The sequence below is a fragment of the Erinaceus europaeus genome, chromosome 17, assembly GCF_950295315.1.
Source record: "Erinaceus europaeus chromosome 17, mEriEur2.1, whole genome shotgun sequence".
In the NCBI taxonomy this organism is placed as follows: domain Eukaryota; kingdom Metazoa; phylum Chordata; class Mammalia; order Eulipotyphla; family Erinaceidae; genus Erinaceus; species Erinaceus europaeus.
In genome coordinates, this window is record NC_080178.1 from 76,681,325 (window position 1) to 76,700,971 (window position 19,647).

Here is a 19,647-nt window from a genome sequence, read left to right on the forward strand (position 1 = left end):
AAAGAGCATTTTAACTGTGGGGGAAAAAAAAATATCACCGAGCTTTGCCATTCGACTCCACAGACTTCCAATCAACCCTTGCCTGTATAAAACATTGATAAGCATTGTCTCTATCAAAATAGTTTACAAAGAAACATCAGTGAATCTTGTCTGTCTCATTTCAACTCTAGTAATTCCTCTAATATTTCGGAATCCTAAGCCAAGACTACTTTCACAACCCACCAGTCCACCAGCTGATACTCAGTTAAGAAAAATTTTGCAGGCGAGCAGTCTGAGCGACCACAGCCCAGCGGTTGACTGTCCCACGCCTGCTTTATTTCCTCCTTCAGCTGGCTTTACCTCGGGACGCTACACTTTCATGGTGGTTTTAGTTGTATAAGACTTGGATATAAAAGTCCATAGTAAGAATAGAAATAATTAAAGATAAAAGCTAGGCAAGGTTAGACTTTTGCACTGATAGCTGAAGGAAGTTTAATAGCATAACCGGATTCAGAAGGAAGCTGAATAGCTCTTCTGATAAGGGATGACGAAGTTTAGTCACTTAACTGTCCTGGTGACTCTGCATGGCGCGGTGTCAAGTGATTGTCTACCCTTTCTTTCTTCCTTCCTTCCTTCTTTCCTTCCTTCCTTCCTTCCTTCCTTCCTCTTTACTGACTTACTTATTTTTTCTTTATTGGAGGATTAACAGTTGACAGTTGACAGTGAAATACAATAGTTTCACATGCGTAACATTTCTCAGTTTTCCACACAGCAATTCAATCCCCCCTCCCCAGGTCCTCCTCTGCCATCAGGTTCAGGTTCCAGGACCCGAACCCCCCCACCCCAGAGTCTTTTACTCTGGTGCAGTACACCAACGTGCTATTTTTCTTATTTAACAAGAATAATAAAACCTAGGAAAAGTCAGTGAAGCTGTCTTCAATAATGCTATTTTTTAGTGACCCAGAATTCCACAATAACATTTATTGACTAGAAGTGTTCTAAGGCATGTATATATACCTAGTGAATATAATCCTCACATCAGCCTTAAAGGTAGCTACTGTCAGTGTCTGTTTCTGAGTAGGAAAACAAGACACAAAGAGGTTGAGTAACTCATCTACGGTCACAAAGAGATGAAGGTGAGGAGGTACTAGGATTAAATCTCATCTATAGCTTCCAAATTAAATAAGAATTAATGTCCTAGTGACTTGGCAAGTGATGCTGTGGATGAAATATTGGACTTGGAACGTGAGCTCTTGAGTGGGAGCTCTGGCACTGTCCACACCAGAATGACGCTCTGCTTCCCTCTCCCTGGCTCCCCGTCAACAAATCTTTACGAGAATTAATTTTGTATACTTGAAATAATTCGTTTATAAAGTTTATTTTTATATATTTCATTTTTTTAGTAATGAGAAAGATAGGAGAAGAGAAGGAACCAAACATCACTCTGGTACATGTGCTGCAGGAGCCTGAACTCGGGACCTCATGGTTGAGAGTTGGATGCTTTATCCACTGCTCCACCTCCCGGACCACAGTAAATGGATGTCTCTAAGATTATTTCACTAATTAATGAGTTTTCTAAAATTGGCATATGCATACAATTTTTTTTTTAAAGCCAGAGTACTGTTCAGTTTTGGCTTATGGTGGTGCTAAGGATTAAACCTGGGAGCTCAGAGCGTCAGGAATGAAAGTTGTTTGGATAACCATTACACTAGCTCCCTGTTCAACTATAAAATGTTTGAAGATACCGTTTTCCTTAGCATAGAAATCTTCTGAACATGAGATCTGAAGAACTCTGAGACAGACTTCAGTGGTTTTGAGAATGAGTGCAGAAACATATAAACAACACATTGCAATCTACAAATTAAACTGAGACTTAATACTTAAAGTCATATACAACCTAGTTTCAGAATAATAAGATATTAATGTTGGAATACTTCACTGTTTTCATGACTATCCAGTGAAGTAGTTTGTAGCTTGAAAACAAACTAGACGTTATCATGTATGACATTTAGCTAAGGTGGCCGAAAGACATGTCCTGGCTATTCAATGTGATCTGGAGGTGACAAAGGGCAGCACGTGTGCATGGTTTATAAACTCTAATTCGAGTAAGCGACTCCTAAAAAATATAAGATCTGTCACAAAAGCCTGAGTGACATGTTAGACTCTCGATCTTTCTTGAACAATAGCATATTCAAGAAACATCAACTCCAAAGTCAAGAAGACGTATTTGCTATTTTGGAGACAATCAAATGTTCGACTCGTGGCAGGAATCGCTATGCTTGTGTACGGTAGAGAGTCCCGAGATGATACAGATTTCACAACGGGAGAGAGGACTGCAGCATGCCATTCTCTCTGAAAAACCAGCTTCTACACTGTCCTCATCTCCAGACCCGACCTGTATTATCTCGTAAATGTTTCTTAGCTTCTCTGTGGCAGAGTTTGAAACAGGCTGATATTCCCTAAATCAGTCACAAACTCTTAAAGTCTGTTAATAATGGCCCTCGGTTATAGGCTCTCTGGGCTAAAAGGGGCTTTGGGTTCATTACACATTCTGTTCTTGCTCTGAACTCTCACGTCTTACTCCCATTCGAGACAGACAATAGCTGTTTTTATTTGTTTTACATTTTAGCAGCAGAGACGAGAAGAGCTTAGAAAACATTAAGACCTGACAATTTCTTTTAACTCTCAGATATCAAACATGTTAGTGTAGCTCTCCAAATCCCAGCGAGTAGTGTCAGCCCCATCCAACTGATGCTTGGTTCTTTACCTGTTCATAGAATTCATTGACAATGCCTTCTGTCCATTTCAAATGCAAATCCCGGACCTTGGCTGGGCCATTGATATCCGCCAGTTTGATGCACACCTGGCATACTAAGAGGCGGTCATTCTCATTACTCCACTCTATGCCATTGCTATTCACATCGTTGGCCTGTTGGGGGAAGACAGAATTGTTTCAAGTTTTGAGAGAAAAGGAACTGTTGTTTTTTTTTTAACCAAGTTATTTAAAAAATGACAGGAGGATATTCCAATGAATGTCTTTTAATTGGTTTGTGATGACATGGAACTCCATGGGTGAAGTTTTCTTTTGAAATGTCACTACGATTTTCATTCCATGGAAAAAGACTGCTATAAAAATATGATAATCAACTTTTGTGATTGCCACAAAAGTATATTTTGTGTACACAATGGCATTTAAGTATATGGAAAACACCAACACATTATATACAAAATGTATACATATCATTAAATTAAATAATAAAAATTATATAAAAAGCACTTAAAGATCAACAGGAGTTGGCTGGGACTGGTAAAGGTGGGTGTGGTATGGCTAATAACAAAACTTAGGAGATGACACTTTTGGTACTGACTCAGAATGACTCACTAATGCGCAATATGTAACTCCGAAAAAAAAAATACTTGATTTCTCTGACTCTGTTTTTTCTACTAAGAGTGTCAATCTAGCTGAGCTACCATGAGGACTGATAAATGAAAAATGCCTAGCTTCCAGTAAATGCTAAATAAATGTTAAGTAACATTGGCATTTAAAGATGATTATCAATATTAAACAGGCAAAGCAGTAAGTCTTTCAGGACCTTCATTCTTCCCTTGGAAAATTTAATCACTGGCTTGTGAACTTTCAGAGTGATGGCTGTCTTTCTGTCCCCAGAGTCATTTGTCAAAGGAAATCTTCTATGGAACACCATTATAGAAAACTCTTAGAGGAGACTTATTTCGAATGACACTGTGTAGGAGGTCTAAAACCTCTCAAGTATCATTTCCTTCAAAGTCAGACGTCTCTGAGGAACACAAACTCAGAAGTACTGGCTTAGAATACCTTCCTTCCACTTAGAGAACTCCTTCTGTTGTTGACTGACAACTCTGTTTTACACAAAATGCATTTGTGTATTAATGTAATCTGAAATACAGTACAGTGATTTCTGTATGTCTACAATATTACAGCAACAACAGAGACAGGGTCTCCTCCCGAGAGGTCGGGTCTAATAGAATCTCTCTGTTACCAGTTCTTCTACCCAGAAAGTACACTTTCCTTTCCATCAAAAATGTCAAGAAAACAGCTTTTTGCCCGCAAAAGCAGTATCCTTGTCCATAACCGAGAGAGTCCTCTACTTTTTCAGCTCAACTGTCAGAGAGACAGACTGCACAACTATCACGCAAGAGTAGCGACTGTCAATTTCCTAGTGAATCTGAGTTCTCTGCTGACAGGGACTCGAGCCTGCGCTGTTCTTACTTCACAAACGCCATGAGCGCAGAGTGGGCACATGCTATTAGATATCTAACCTGACTCAAACTTGACATGAAAAGAACGTTTTAGCAGCAACACAGTGATTCCCATTTTTGTAAGCAGGTTATGAGTTTGCATAACAAACCTTAGCATTGAATTCGGCAAGGAAATCAAAATGCTTTTTAAGATCTGTGGCGAGGATTGCTTCAATGACTAGGAAACGAAAACGCTTAAACTCCACATGATCAAGATTAAGGAGGAAGTTGTATTCTGGGCGAGAAAGATACAAGTTCCAAGCAGATGCGGCGTGATGATTTTCCAGAACAGACCTGTCGTTGTACAGAACTGCCTAAAAGTAAGAAAAATGACACAGGTATCTCAAAGATATTATATTTTCATCGTACTGTACACAGAGTTAGGATCAGGCTGGGAGAATACAAACACTGAGTACCTGCTTTTACATGTGTTCGGCACTTCGCCAGGTATTGTAATACCAGTGGAGAGGTTGATATATATATTTATATATCTAATATATATATTAGATATATATATATAAAATATTATTTATTCCCTTTTGTTACCCTTGTTGTTTTATTGTTGTAGTTATTATTGATGTCGTTGTTGTTAGACAGGACAGAGAGAAATGGAGAGAGGAGGGGAAGACAGAGAGGAGGAGAGAAAGACAGACACCTGCAGACCTGCTTCACCGCCTGTGAAGCGACTCCCCTGCAGGTGGGGAGCTGGGGGCTCAAACCGGGATCCTTAGACCGGTCCTTGTGCTTTGTGCCACCTGCACTTAACCTGCTGCACTACCGCCTGACTCCCGAGGTGGATATTTTTTTAGAGGACTGAGCCCAAGTGCAAAGGAGCATGGCGAACCCTTGAAGCACACACAGCTAGTAACAAAAAAGAGGAGCTGTCTCCATAGTTGTTCTTTTGCGGACATCAAGCGACAGCCGCAGTGAGGAGAAAGCTGATGTCCCAAGTTATTCCATTCCCGCAGTAAACCTTCTCAGATAAAGCCAGTGGTAACAGAATCAGAAGGGATACAGACCACCGTTAGGGATTTCTGGTCTTTAGCCAGTACTGAATCCATAGTGGCGGTGACTAGAAGAAGCAAAACTACTGTCCAGGGCACGTCAGAGCAGTCTGTGCTCCACCTGAACAGCGTCTGGGAAGAAAAGACGTAGCAAATGGGCAGAGCACAGACCTTCTGGTTCAAGTGGCATGACACTACTCACTTGATCACTCCATCTTCCTCCACAGACACAGCCTCAGTCTTGAACTTTGTAATACAGATTGTAAATAAAACGTTTTTGACGCAACGTGGGCTCACAAGAGCGAAATGTTTTCGAAGTACAATTTCTCACCTCTTCAGAATGTGTTGGCGTCCTTCCCTCCCTCCTGAAGTGAAGTCTCCTTCACTCTCCTCCGGTGAAGACCGCAGAACCCCTGGTACCCTGGTCCTGCTTTGCCCCCCGGCAACCTCAGCTCCTCTGCGGTCCTAGACCAAAGGCTTAGTATCTTCATTTGGCTCTGCCAGTTCCCTGGCTTAGTTTCTCTCTCTCTCTCTCCCTCCCTTCCTTCCTTCCTTCCTTCCTTCCTTCCTTCCTTCCTTCCTTCCTTTTTGCCTCCAGGGTTATTATCATTTGGGCTCAGTGCCAGCACCATGAACCCACTGCTCTTGGTGGCCATTTTTTCCATTTTATTGGATGAGAGAGAGAGAGAGAGAGAGAGAGAGAGAAATTTAGAGAGGAGGGGTGGGGGAGACAGAGAAAAAGATACCTGCAGACCTGCTCCACCACTTGCAAAGCTTCCCTCCTGTAGGTGGAGGAGTGGGGGGTTCGAACTGGGGTCCTTGAGCAGGTGTTTGTGCTTTATACTATGTGTGCTTGACCCGGTGTGACCCCCCCCTCCCCCCCCGGCTCAGTTTCTTTACCTGCACCATCTAAGAGAGAGCATTCAGTATTCTGTGCTGTGTGGGCTGAACTCCAACCTGGGTCACACCGATTTTGCCAGCCTGGAGTTAGTGCGCTTCCATTCAAAACTCTGAATGGAAAATGTCCTACCAGCCTGCCGGGGGTGTTTCTCTCGAGAAACCAGCTGACAGTCTCACAGTTCACTTACAGGAGAGACTCTGGGTTTTTCTAGATGCTTTTCCTTCCTTTTTTGTAAGTTTCTGGGTTTTGCCTGCTCCAGGACGACTTGTGATCACTATTTATTTTTTAACTGCCACCAGGGTTACGGCTGGGGCTCCAGTGCCTGCGTGGCAAACCTATGGCTCCCAATAGCCATTCCACCTGCCCCCCTTTTTTGGCTCCCCTTTCCTTTCCTTTGATTAAAAATAAAAGTTGACATGGAGGGGCTAAATATATGGAGAGAAAGCTGCAGCTGATCTATCACTCGTCAAGCTTCCCTCCCACCCCCCGCCGGTGGGACTGGGGGCTTGAACCTGGGTCCCTGTGGTAAAGTGTTGTCCTCCAGGCTGACCATTATAGATGGGGGGGGGGCACACAGCAGCAAAAGACCCCCCCCCCCCAGCACTGCAGTCCTCTCATTCGTACGGACACTGTCAGCTCCAACGGGGTTGTGGGTAGCAAAGCACACACCTCCCAAGCCGACTATCTCAGTGGCCCCTGTCCTTATTCTTAACCTTTTGCTCTGTTTGGGGCTTTTCCCCCCACAAAAACAGCCACTGGGAGTGGGAGATTTGGAGTGCTGTCTCTGAGGCCCAGCAGTAACCCTAGTGGCAGCAACAAGAACAAGGGGTTTGGTGGAGGTGGCTCCCCTGATAAGAGCACTCATGTTACAGCGCACAAGGACCCAGGTTCAAGCCCCTGGCCCCCACCTGCAGGGGGGAAGCTTGACAAGTGGTGGAGTAGGGCTTTCAGGCTCTACTTGTATCTCTTACACATCTTAATTGCTTTTGGTCTCTACCCAAATTAAAAAAAAAAAACTTCGCTGGGACAATTTCACTGCTCCTGACTCTTTTCCATTCAGACAGAGGGCAAAGAAGGAAGGACACCAGAGCTTCTCCTGCGGTCATGACAGCACCACTTGGTGTCAGGGTCGGACCTGGGCCAGGTGCCTGGCAAGGCAGGCACTCTTACCTTGGGAGGTACTTCTGCCACTTCACTTACGTGACTTGGTGAGCTTAGGTCTGGACTTCTTTCAACTGACTAATGTTTTTTTGAAAGCCCAGTCTACACACTTGTGGATTCTAAATCTATAGGTTCAAGCAAACGGACAGGACCTATGTGCCATGTAATTAACACCGTTGATTGCTGCACTAGTGTTCAGTATGTACAAACTTGGGGGGGGCCTTATTCCCTAAACAGCACAACATAATAGCAGCTGATCTAACAATGAAACAATGAATCGCACCGCATCAGCTATTTCGACTCATGTAGAGACGACTGAAAGTAGCCACATCGTGTGTTCTATGACATGTCAGTTCGCTGGTATTTTCTCTAAGGAGGCTCAGCATCCATCATATTTAGTGTTGAGGGCGTTTCTTACATCCAGTTGCCATGGATACAGACAGTACAGTATTTATGACAAAGTCAGTCACGATCTCAGATTAGAATTTTGTCTCCTTCCACCTCGAATATCACTGAGATGTTCTATAGACTCTAAAATTTCACACACTAATATCCACCTTTCAGCCAGCTCTTCATTTGGACACAGCTTAGCAGGCTCATAGAATCTTTTCAATTTATTTTATTTTGGATAGACAGAGAGGAACTGAGAGGGGAGGGGGATTGAGAAGGTGAGAGAAAGACACCTGCAGCCCTGCTTCACCTCTCATGAGACTCCCCCACCCCACAGGGAGGGTCAAAGGGCTTGAACCCAGGTCATTGTGCACTGTAATGTGTGCACTCAACCGGATGTGCCACCGCCTGGCCCTGACCTTTAGAATCTCAATACTGACATTACTTACGAATAGACCTGACAGTATTCCCCCTTCTCTGCTGACAAGGATTCAGGGTAATCTTCCTCTGTCTTCCCAACCACACCTGCCTTAAACCATGAGAATTAAAAAATGTTTGGTTGAGTTATTTTATGCCTCAGTTGCGTCAGAAAATATTACTGTGAGAGAATCAGAGCATTGTTCTGGTGTATGTGATACTGGGGATAGAAGTGTGAACCCTACGTTTCTGAGAGTCCCTTGCTTTTCTCACTGCACGACCTCCTAGGCCTCTCTGTTGCCTTCTGTGGTATGCTGGGACTACAGTATTTTTCACTAATTATGCACTGAAACACTGAACTTCCCAAGAGAAAAGGTAAAATGTTTATTGAGTAAACATTTCATACCTTGGGTTTTCATGAGAGTGCTTATCTCACAGGGGCCAGATGGAATATCAGGAATATCAGGAATTTCACTTTCTGGGGAAGAAGAGTACGTTTCTGGCAGGCTAGTTGTCTTATAGAAAGACACCTTCAACATTCAGCGGGTATTTATCAATGGCCTTTTTGTGTGCATTATTCTCAGTATAAGAAAAAGAATCTGGGTGGGGGAGGCAGCACAATGTTTATGCAAACAGACTCTCATGCCTGAGGCTCCTAAGTCCCAGGTCCAATAAACCAGAGCTGAACAGTCCTCTGGTGTTTCTCTCTCTCTGTGTCTCTCTCTGCATCTCTCTCTCTCTCTCTCTCACAAAAAAAAAATTAAATAAATAAAACTTAAAAAAAAAAAAAAAGAATCCTTATACTTGTAGGAAGTTAGATTCCACTGAAGTGAGATAGATTCCAGTGTTAGGTGAGTCAAGATATATTTTTCTACTGACTGGGGAAAGAATCATCTGGACAGGGAACAAACAGAAAGGGAGGGTACCCTGCCTAGGACATGGAAGAAAATGTCAAGGAAATCAGTGAGGCTAGACTAGAGTGACTTGGAACAAAGGATGGGGGGATAGAGAGAAAATCGAGGGGCTTGGAACAGTGATGGCTTAAGTCACCCTGTTTTCCATTGAGCAGACTGGACAGGAGCAGGAAGTCAGCATGGCCGGAAGCTAAAAGGCTACATGCATCTTTATAGCATTCTAGTCTAGCACTTCTGACCGCCTTATCTACTGTAATCCTTAGCTATAAGAAGTTAAAAATAACATTCACTGACAATATACGTATGTTTCTATTTTGATCTGGACGGTGGTTTTTAGTATAGGACTCGTGTAAATTGCATTCATGTGGCTGTCAATGTCTTGAATTATCTGTATGTGAGGTGCAAATAATAGAAGCCACTTGTAATATCCTGAAGGGGAGATAATAAGCAACTCTGACTCGTTCTGTACTCAACACAAATGAAAAACAGGAGAACATCAGAGTGGATGAAACACACTATTTCCCTTTACAGGCTATCTGATGATCCAGGAGTTCCTCAAACACATGCAACAGCAGAAAACTTTCCACTGTAGCTTTATTTATTTTTTTTTTTAGACTTAAGTTATTAATGAGGGTGTACTCAACTCCAGTCTGGCACAAGTGCTGCTGGGGACTGAATCTGGGGCCTCATGCTTGAGAGGCCCAAAGCTTATGCACCGTGCCACCTCCCCAGACAGCAGGCAGTAACTTTGTTCATCTTTAATCTTATCAGGTACAAATTTGGAAATTCAAAAAGAAAAGGCTGACTTGCCTACGATCACACAGTTGACAAGCGTTAACCAGGAATGAAACTTGGGTCTCTTGTTTCCAAGACTGTTTTTTTCACCGTGACTCCACTACAATGTCAGATTCTATGAGTCACCACAGGACTCAAATTTTTGAAAATTAGGAAGTGTCAGGTTAGAAAAATATGGGCATCTCTCTGATGCTAGGAGAACAATCCTGCAAATGAGAACAATAGATGCTTTTTAGTGAATAGTTTCTCCCAGAGGAATTCTGAAGTCAGCAAATCTTAATACACAGAGTGAAAATTCACTCATGTTACCAGTGGAGATCATGAGCTGAGTTAATACATAAAATTCTCAGTGGAGAAAATGAACCACATAGAACTTTATTTTTTTCAATTTATTCTCTCTGCCTCTTCTCACCTTTTCCCTTTCTCTCAATCCTGTTCTTGTGCTAGTGAGATAACATCTCATAGATCTGAAGCATGTGAAAGTACAAAGTAGATAAGTCATTAAAAGAAAAAAAAAAAAAAAACCAAAACTAGAAACCATGCAGGATTCTCATGGTCTTTTAACCCATCTCAATAAAACCTCTAATTTCCTAAACATTTGTTATTGGGGCTAGAAAAAAAATGACCAAGGTAGGCCAGCAAAGGTGAAAGAATCAGAACTGAGGTCTGAAGATTCAGCAAACAAGCACACACTGGTTACTCTTTGTAAGACATGCTAGAAGCACAAAGATGCCATTTCAGGCATCACCAGCATAAAGAAATACACACTGCCACATGAAACTCTTCAACCAAGTACTGATTTCCAAGTCCTAAGGTCTAAAGCTGTTACACTACTCATTTGGTAGGAATTCCTCAACTATGAGGAATTATGAGCCTTACAAAGCTCATCAACTCCACTGGCTGTAAAAATCATATGGCACAGGGAGGCTTTCGGTCTGGTTTTTGAGTAGAGAGGGTGAGAATAAGAGGACAGTGGGGTATAGGTCTGAATGTAGGTCACACCCATGACAAGCAACTGAACTATATTCCACTTTCTAGAATAGGAAGAATTTTTAATATTCATGAACAGATTCAGAGCTAAGAATACTAAAAGGTTCTTATACTTTTTAAAAATCTTTGGTTTGAGCCCCTGGCTCCTCACCTGCAGGGGATTCGCTTCACAGGCGGTGAAGCAGGTCTGCAGGTGTCTGTCTTTCTCTCCCCGTCTTCCCCTCCTCTCTCCATTTCTCTCTGTACTATCTAACAACGACATCAATAACAACAATAATAACAACTACAATAATAAAACAACAAGGGCAACCAAAGGAAATCAATAAAATAAAATATTAAAAAATTTTCTTTACTTGTTTTGGAGAGAGAGAGAGAGAGAAATTGAGGGGGGGGGTGAGGGAAAAAGAGAGACACCTACAGCCCTGCTTCACTACAAACGTTTCCGGAAAGTATGTTTTCTGTCTAGTCTCAGGGTGTTATCAGAGTCTTACCACTTCGATGAAAGGCAAAAGTACTAACAGCAAGAACTTGAGAATTTCATAAACAGTGAGCTACCTTTTTAATGAACATTTTCTTTTTTAGTCAGTGAATGAACATTTAAAAAATACTTTTAGCAGGAGTTGAGAGGTAGCACAGCGGGTTAAGCACACGTGGCACAAAGCACAAGGACCAGCAAAAGGATCCCAGTTCGAGCCCCCGGCTCCCCACCTGCAGGGGAGTCGCTTCGCAGGCAGTGAAGCAGGTCTGCAGGTGTCTGTCTTTCTCTCCCCCTCTGTCTTCCCCTCCTCTCTCCATTTCTCTCTGTCCTATCCAACAACGGCAACATCAACAACAATAACTACAACAACAATAAAAACAAACAAGGGGAACAAAAAGAAAATATTTAAAAAAAATACTCTTAGCATGTATGTCTGTGCTGTGTGTCACCACAGAGTAGTACTGAGTCAACCTCCCAACTATGAACTGACGGATGAAGCTGCCACAGGATTCAGCTGAAGACCAGTCTCTTACGTTATGCGTTTATTGAGAGACCAGAAGACCGTTCAGCCCCTCAGCCCAAGAAGAGTTTGAAAAGGCACACCAGAGCATGGCTTTAAGATCTCAGGATCACTTTTAAACTTGGGGGGGGGGGGGGAGTTCCTACCTGAGGGGCGTTTGTAGCCACCAGAAACGCGTTGGTCCTCCCCGGGTGGTCGTAGTCGTGCATGGCGGCCGCCACGTAGAGAGCCATCAGCTCCAGAGCAGGAATGTTGGACGAGAGGGAGCCATAGCTCTCATCCGGAAGGCAGCAGCTCCTTGAAGAAATGTAAGCGGCTCTTCCCGGGTTAGTCCTACCATCAGAAGCTGAGGCACAAGGAGCATGAACAGCATTAGAGAGAACTTCTCAACGAGGCCAAGGAGGGCGTCTCCCACTGTTACGGTGACGACTCCTTTGATTTGCTTTTTCTTTCTTTTTTTTTTTTTTAATTTTCCCTTTTATTGCCCTTGTTTTTCATTGTTGTTGTAGTTATTGTTATTGTTGTCATCGTTGTTGGATAGGACAGAAATGGAGAGAGGAGGGGAAGACAGGGGGAGAGAAAGACAGACACCTGCAGACCTGCTTCACCGCCTGTGAAGCGACTCCCCTTGCAGGTGGGGAGCCGGGGGCTCGAACCAGGATCCTTGTGCTGATTCTTGTGCTGGTCCTTGTGCTTCGCGCCATGTGCACTTAACCCACTGCGCTACCGCCGGACTCCCTCCCTTGATTTCCGACATGGACTTCAAACAGCACGTTTCTAAGGTACATGCTGGCAGTGAAGGACTGCGTCAAGCCTGGCCTAGCCTCAAATTACTTAACATGATAGGATGCTCACCACGTTCTCTTAACCCCAATTTTCTAAACATTTATTTCATTCCGGGACTAGACAAAATGACCAAGGTGGGCCAGCAAAATAGCTCATGTAGTAAGTACACTGTGTTGTCATGTGCTGTACAAGCCAGGTTCAGACCTCTACCCTGCAGGGAGTGTCAGTGCTGGGGTCTCTTTCCTCTCTCTGCCTCTTTCTCTACCTGAAAATGTTTGCTGGGAGCAGTGAAGCCTTGCCTCAGAGACAACCACCCCTCCAAAAAAAGTTGAGGAAGTAACAGGAAAAAATAATCTACAGAATAACATTTATAGAAAAACTATTGAGATTTAGGGATTTATATTAATTTTTTTCTTTTTTTCTTTTTCTTGCTTCCAGGGTTATCGCTGGGGCTCAGTGCCTGCACTATGAATCCACTGATCCTGGAGGCTATTTTTCCCATTTTGTTGCCCTTGTTATTGTTGTTACTGCTGGGTAGGACAGAGAGAAATTGAGAGAAGGGAAGACGAGGAGAGAAAGACAGACACCTGCAGACCTGCTTCACCACCTGTGAAGCGACCCCCCCTGCACGTGGGGAGCTGGGGACTTGAACCAGGATCCTTATGCTGGTCCTTGGCTTTGCGCCATGTGCACTCAACCCGCTGTGCCACCGCCCAGCCCCCTGGGATTTACAGTAATAAAACTAAACTTCTCAACCAAGAGGATTTTCAAATCTTATCTAGAAAGATTAGATTGGCTTGTCTACAAAGAAAGTCTTTTCATTTTGTGTAGGAGCCCATTATGAGATAATATAAAGAAAAACTATAGGAAATAAGAAGGCCTAGGAAACTAAGGGATGTGTCAGAGCCAGGTGGTAGCGCGCCTGGTTGAGTGCACACATTACAGTATGCAAGGACCCAGGTTCAAGCCCCTGGTCCCCACCTGCAGGGGGTAAGTTTCAGTAGTGGTGAAGCAGGGCTGCAGGTGTCTCTCTCCCTCTCTCTCCCTCCCCCTCCCTCCCTCAATTTCTCTCTCTACCCAATAGTAATATTTAAAAAAAGAAAACAAAGGAATGTCTCCATCAGTATAACTCTATTGTCTAGTTAGAAACAATAGTTTGAAAAAAAAAAAAAAAGAAACAATAGTTTGCCAATAGTATTGCTTCACGTATTTTTACATTTTATAATTTTTCTGCATTTTGGTGGTTTTACTATTTAGCTAGCCACTAATTTCTTTATATAAAAGTACCTTAAATATAAGAAGAAAAAGAATAAGAAGGTAAAAAAAAAAAAAAAACCCAGTTATAGTAGATAAAATCACATAATGTTACAGAGAGAGACAACATTTCACTGGTTGTATTTTATCAGTGGAACCCAGGATAATGTACTGGCTTGTTGAAGCCAAATAATTTTTATCATGACTCAACTCACTCAATATTTGCCATCATCATAATTTTTTTAAATACTGACTTGATTATGTATTTATAATCATGCTTTATTATCTTTATGCGATTACATTTCTCACCTAAATTGAGTTCAGCAGCCAGCAAGAGGCTGGGCTGTAAACAATGTGGGCCCGGTGGCTCCGTTTCTGGAACCAGCACCAGATTCTGCAGAAGGTGCACTAGTCTGGCGGCCAGAGCCCCCTCTCTCCAGAAGTAAATAAATAGACCCGTTTAAAAAGAAAACCAAGAAAACAAAGCAGAACTGGGACTGGGTTTGGTGTATTGCACCAACGTAACAGACTCGGGGGTGGAGGGAAGGGTACAGGTCCTGGAACAGGATGGCAGAGGAGGACCTAGAGGGGGTTGAATTGTTCTGTGGAAACCTGAGAAATGTTACACATGGACCAACTACTGCATGTTACTGTTGACTGTAAACCATTAATCTGCATCCTCCCCCATAAAGGGGAAAAAATATATAATTATACAACCTTAAAAAAAAAAGAAAAAGGGGGTCAGGCGGTGGCGCAGCGGGTTAAGCGCACATGGCGCAATGCGCAGGGACCGGAGTAAGGATCCCGGTTCGAGCCCCCGGCTCCCCACCTGCAGGGGAGTCGCTTCACAGGTGGTGAAGCAGGTCTGCAGGTGTCTGTCTTTCTCTCCCCCTCTCTGTCTTCCCCTCCTCTCTCCATTTCTCTCTGTCCTACCCAACAACAAAGCAACGTCAACAATGGCAATGATGACCGCAACAAAAGGGGGAAAATGGCCTCCAGGAGCAGTGGATTCATGGTGCAGGCACCGAGCCCAGCAATAACCCTGGAGAAAAAAAAAAAAGAAAAAGAAAAAGAGCTTGAGGAGAGTGTAGACAGCATAATAGTTATGCACCTGGTTGAGTACACACGTGACCAAGCTCGAGGACCCAGATTTAAGCCTTTGGTCCTCCCCTTCAGGGGAAGCTTCGCAAATGGTGACGCAAAATTGCATGATCTTGCTCTTTCCCCTCTTCATCTCTCTTTCATCTCTGTTTCCCTCTGTCCTCTCAGATTAAATATTTTAAAAAAGAAAATCTTTTCTTTAAAAAAAAAAGTAGTGTCTCTCTTTGAAAGTGGTCTTTCAGTTCCATTCCCACAAAGATTCCGACTCCTTGGGCTTCTGATGCTGTAAAGGAGCAAATTCTCCTGGGTGTCTATCGAATACACATCTTGACAACTCAGGACTCGGATATAACGTAGGTGTCAGAAGTGGCAGGTGGTGGGGCTGGACCAAGAGGTGCCTCAGTTTTGCTCGCTAAGTCAAAAGTACAGGGGAAAGGTCATTACAAGACCTGCAGGCAGTCGCGACTAAACAAGGGAAAATGAGCGTTTCTCAGCAGGGAGATTCACAGCAGGATTTGAGGTGTTTCAGGCAATCTGACTGACTGAAATCTCAAATACTTCTTCCAGTTCTTAGTACCCTTTCTTACTCTGTTTTGTTAAAATCATTGTCTTGATTAACAGGGCACTTCAAATAATGTCAAGGTTAATTTTTTTCACTCCAGATATTATAATCCTACTATAGAAACAAAGATTCTTTCAGCTTCTTCTAACCATTCATTATACCAGTACACATTTCTTTTTTAATTGAAATAGCACACACATTAGGATGTACTGTGTCGATCTCCTACACTTACATATCGCACGTGATGACGACAGGTAGCTAACACCTCCCCATCACGTGATTACCGTTTCTGTGCCCATAGTATAATACTGTTTACCGTAATAGCCTTGCTGTCTGTGTGCTAGCTCTTCAAGGATGGCGCACTAGTTACCAGCGTGTGCTCTGAAACAATTATCCCTCATCCTCTCCCCGCTCAGACTCTGATAATCATCATTCTTTTGTTTTTCTAAGTACGATTTCAGACTCCATATAAAAATGATAGCATATAGTATTTTATCTTTCTGTCTAATTTCTCTCTTGATATATTGCCTTCAAGCTCTGTTAACACAATAACAGCATTTCCTTCCCGTGGCTGAGTAATTTCCCATAGTCTGTATAAACCATGCCTTTATCCATCAGTGAGCATTTCGATTATTTCCACGTCTCGGTTACTGTGAAGAGCCGCGCAGGAAATAGGCAGTGCACAAGTCTTTGAAGGTCTGTTTTGTTTTGTTTTCTGGATGTATGACCCCAGAAGTAGACTCCCGGAATCCTACGGTAGCTTATCTCTTATTCATTAAGGAACCTCCATGTGGTTTAATATTGGCTGAACTAATTACTCTCCCACCAACAGCATAGGAGGCTTCCCTTATCTGGGTGTCCTGAGCTCGACTGACTCACAGGTGTGAGGTGACAGCTCACTGTAGCTGAATGTGCACTTCCAAGATGGTTAGTGGTGTTTAGCATCTTTCCATGTACCTGCTGGGTCATTTGGATGTCATCTTTGGAAAAAGGTCTATTTAGTTTTTCTACCCATTTTTTTTAAACAGATTTGTTGTTGTTATTGTTGTTGTTACTATATCATATGAGCTCTCTGGAGTCTGAATAGCGACCTCTTATTTGCTACTATGGTTTGCAAATACCCTTCTTTCCCCCCCCCTTTTTTTGCCCTTGTTGTTGTAGCCTCATTGTGGTTATTATTGTTGTTGATGATGTCATTTATTATTGGATAGGACAGAGAGAAATCGAGAGAGGGAAAGACAGAAGGGGGAGAGAAAGATAGACACCTGCAGACCTGCTTCACCGTGAGGCAACTGTCCCACAGGTGGGGAGCTGGGGGCTCGAACCAGGATCCTTACACCAGTCCTTGCGCTTTGCGCCACCTGTGCTTAACTCATTGTGCTACCGCCCGTCCCCATTTGCCCTTCTTTCTAATTATCTCTTCCTGTGATACAAGTCTGGGGTTCTGCTCTTGTTTCTTGTGCTTTGGATGTCATTTATTCCTTTCCTGTCAATTTTCCATGCAATTAGAATAATGCAATAGGTCCTACAGTTCTTTACTTTTATTTTACATTTTTTACAGCTACTTGGTCTCTTTCCCAAATCCTTTTCTTTTACAAAATCATGATTCTAAACCATCTGTATATAAGAACCCCCCCCCTCCACACACACACACACACACACACACACACACACACACTCCTTTTACCAGTGCACTGATCAGTTCTGGCTAATGGTAGCACTGGGGATTGAACATGTGACCTTAGAGCCTCAGGCATGAAAATAGTTTTTGCAATAAAGAAAAAAGAAAGAAAGCAAAACTACTAAGTAATGTTGACACTTGGCAGTAGAGTGTTGTTGTTATACATACTTGCACAGCCCAAGCAGTGGCACAGTGCTCGAGTGTTCACCTGAAAACATCGAGGCCTCAAGTTCAATCTCAGGCACTGCATGTACTAAGAGTGATGCTCCCATGCTGCCTCTCCCTGCTGCTCATGTTGATAAACAAAGACGACTCTTTAAATGTGCAGTTAGGGTGGGCACAGGCTGGAGGAATTGGGAAGGATATGGTAGGAACCAGCCAAGTTATTAATCTACTCAGTATGTTCACTAAACTTCAAGCAATATGAATTCAAAGAAACTTTGAGGAGATAGTAAAAAATGCTAAAAACCAGCAGCAAAAGGAAAGAGGACATACTACTTTTAGGAAGAAGCAGACTTCAGGCTGACTTGTCAACAAAACCTGTAGAAGACAGATGAGGGAATGTAATTTTCAAAACTGCTGGAATATGAGGATATCCTAAAACAAACAGATCTACAAACAAAAAAAGCTGAAGGAAGTAGTTTCTTTTTTTTTTGTATTTATTTTATTTATTTTTCCCCTTTTGTTGCCCTTGTTGTTTTATTGTTGTAGTTATGATTGATGTTGTCGTTGTTGGATAGGACAGAGAGACATGGAGAGAGGAGGGGAGGACAGAGAGGGGGAGAGAAAGATAGACACCTGCAGACCTGCTTCACCACCTGTGAAACGACTCCCCTGCAGGTGGGGAGCCGGGGTTCGAACCGGGATCTTTATGCTGGTCCTTGTGCTTTGCGCCACCTGCGCTTAGCCCGCTGTACTACAGCCCGACTCCCCAGGAAGTAGTTTCTTTTTTTTTTTTTTTTATTTCTTTTTGTTGTCCTTGTAGTTATTTTTGTTATTGATGTTGTCATTGTTGGATAGGACAGAGAGACATGGAGAGAGGAGGGGAAGACAGAGAGGGGAAGAGAAAGACAGACACCTGCAGACCTGCTTCACCACCTGTGAAGCGACTCCCCTGCAGGTGGGGAGCCGGGGCCTGGAACCGGGATCCTTGCGCTTTGTGCCACTTGCACTTAACCCGCTGCGCTACTGCCCGACTCCCGGAAGTAGTTTCTTTAAGCACAACACTGAGGAAAGAAGGAGGAATATAATGAGAGATGAAGAAAGAATAGCAGGGAAGAGTAAATATGAGTGTCAGGCAAATGAACCAGTGACACTAGACAAATACATTATAGAAATAATGGCAGTACTTTGGGGTCAGTTACAAAATATGTTAAGACATTTGCTGAGGCTGACATTTATACTGACTAATAATAATAATGACTAACAGAAATCTGTAACTCAGAAAATTACAAGTTACATTCTGCCAGCCATTTTTTTTAAAAGGTAGTGAGGTATGGAGGGGAGAGATAATTGCAGAACTACCCCACAGCTCAAGAAGCTTGCTTCCTGCAAGTGTGGACTTTCTTAATTTTTAATTTTTTTAATTTTGTGAATTTTATATTGATTCATAAAATTATAAGATAACTGGGCTATAATTCCACACCTTTCCCACCACCAGAGTTCTGTGTCCTCTATTCGCTTTATTGGAAATTGCATTGGTTTTCCCAAGGTCACAGTTCTGTGTCCTCTATTCGCTTTATTGGAAACTGCATTGGTTTCCCAGGTCACAGATATGGGTTGACTATTACTTTAGTTCTATACCCACCCACCTAGATTTATGTCTATCTGTCTATCTTTTCCTACGGTCCTGTCTTTTCTTCCCTTCTAAGTCACACCTACTATTTTTGAGAGTCCTGGTTTTTTGGTTTTTTTTTCTCCTCTTTTTTCTCTCTCCAGGTCCTGATGGAGCTGGAGTTCAGAGCCCTCTGGGTCATCTTCCCCTAACATTTACCCTTCTGGGAGCCTGGACCAGAATTCCCTATGTGGTGCGGGAGGTGGGAGTTCTGGCATCTGTAAACACTTCTCTGCAGGGCATGGGTGTAGATACACACCCCAGCCTATTTTGATATTTCCCAGGTGTTTTTGTTTGTTTGTTTGTTTGTTTTGCCAGAGCACTTCTAAACTCTGGCTTATGGCACTGTTGGGGATTGAACCTGGGACTTTCGGAGCCTCAAACACCAGAGTCTTTTTGCATAACCATTGTGCTATCTACCACCGTCCAAGATATGTCTATCTTTATTGGCATATTCCCACCCATAAAAGCCAGAATAAAGAAACATTAGACATTATAATTCATTATATTTACATGAATATTTATACTTACAATGAACTTTATCGGCATGATTGGTAAAGTTTATATTAATGTCATTTAAGTACTCATTTGAGGCTTTTAAC

At 42.8% G+C, this 19,647-nt stretch overlaps 1 protein-coding gene across 2 annotated transcripts in view; it reads right to left on the reverse strand.

The window, feature by feature from the left end:
- Positions 1-19,647, reverse strand: part of PDE3B (phosphodiesterase 3B) — a 128,186-nt gene that overhangs the window by 3,818 nt on the left and 104,721 nt on the right. For both annotated transcript variants that reach the window (XM_060177115.1, XM_060177114.1), the window contains exons 12-14: positions 11,974-12,173; positions 4,368-4,571; positions 2,747-2,908 (exon numbers count right to left, since the gene is read on the reverse strand). In XM_060177115.1, coding sequence (XP_060033098.1) covers positions 2,747-2,908; positions 4,368-4,571; positions 11,974-12,173 — 566 coding nt within the window. The remainder of the gene's footprint in view (positions 1-2,746; positions 2,909-4,367; positions 4,572-11,973; positions 12,174-19,647) is intronic.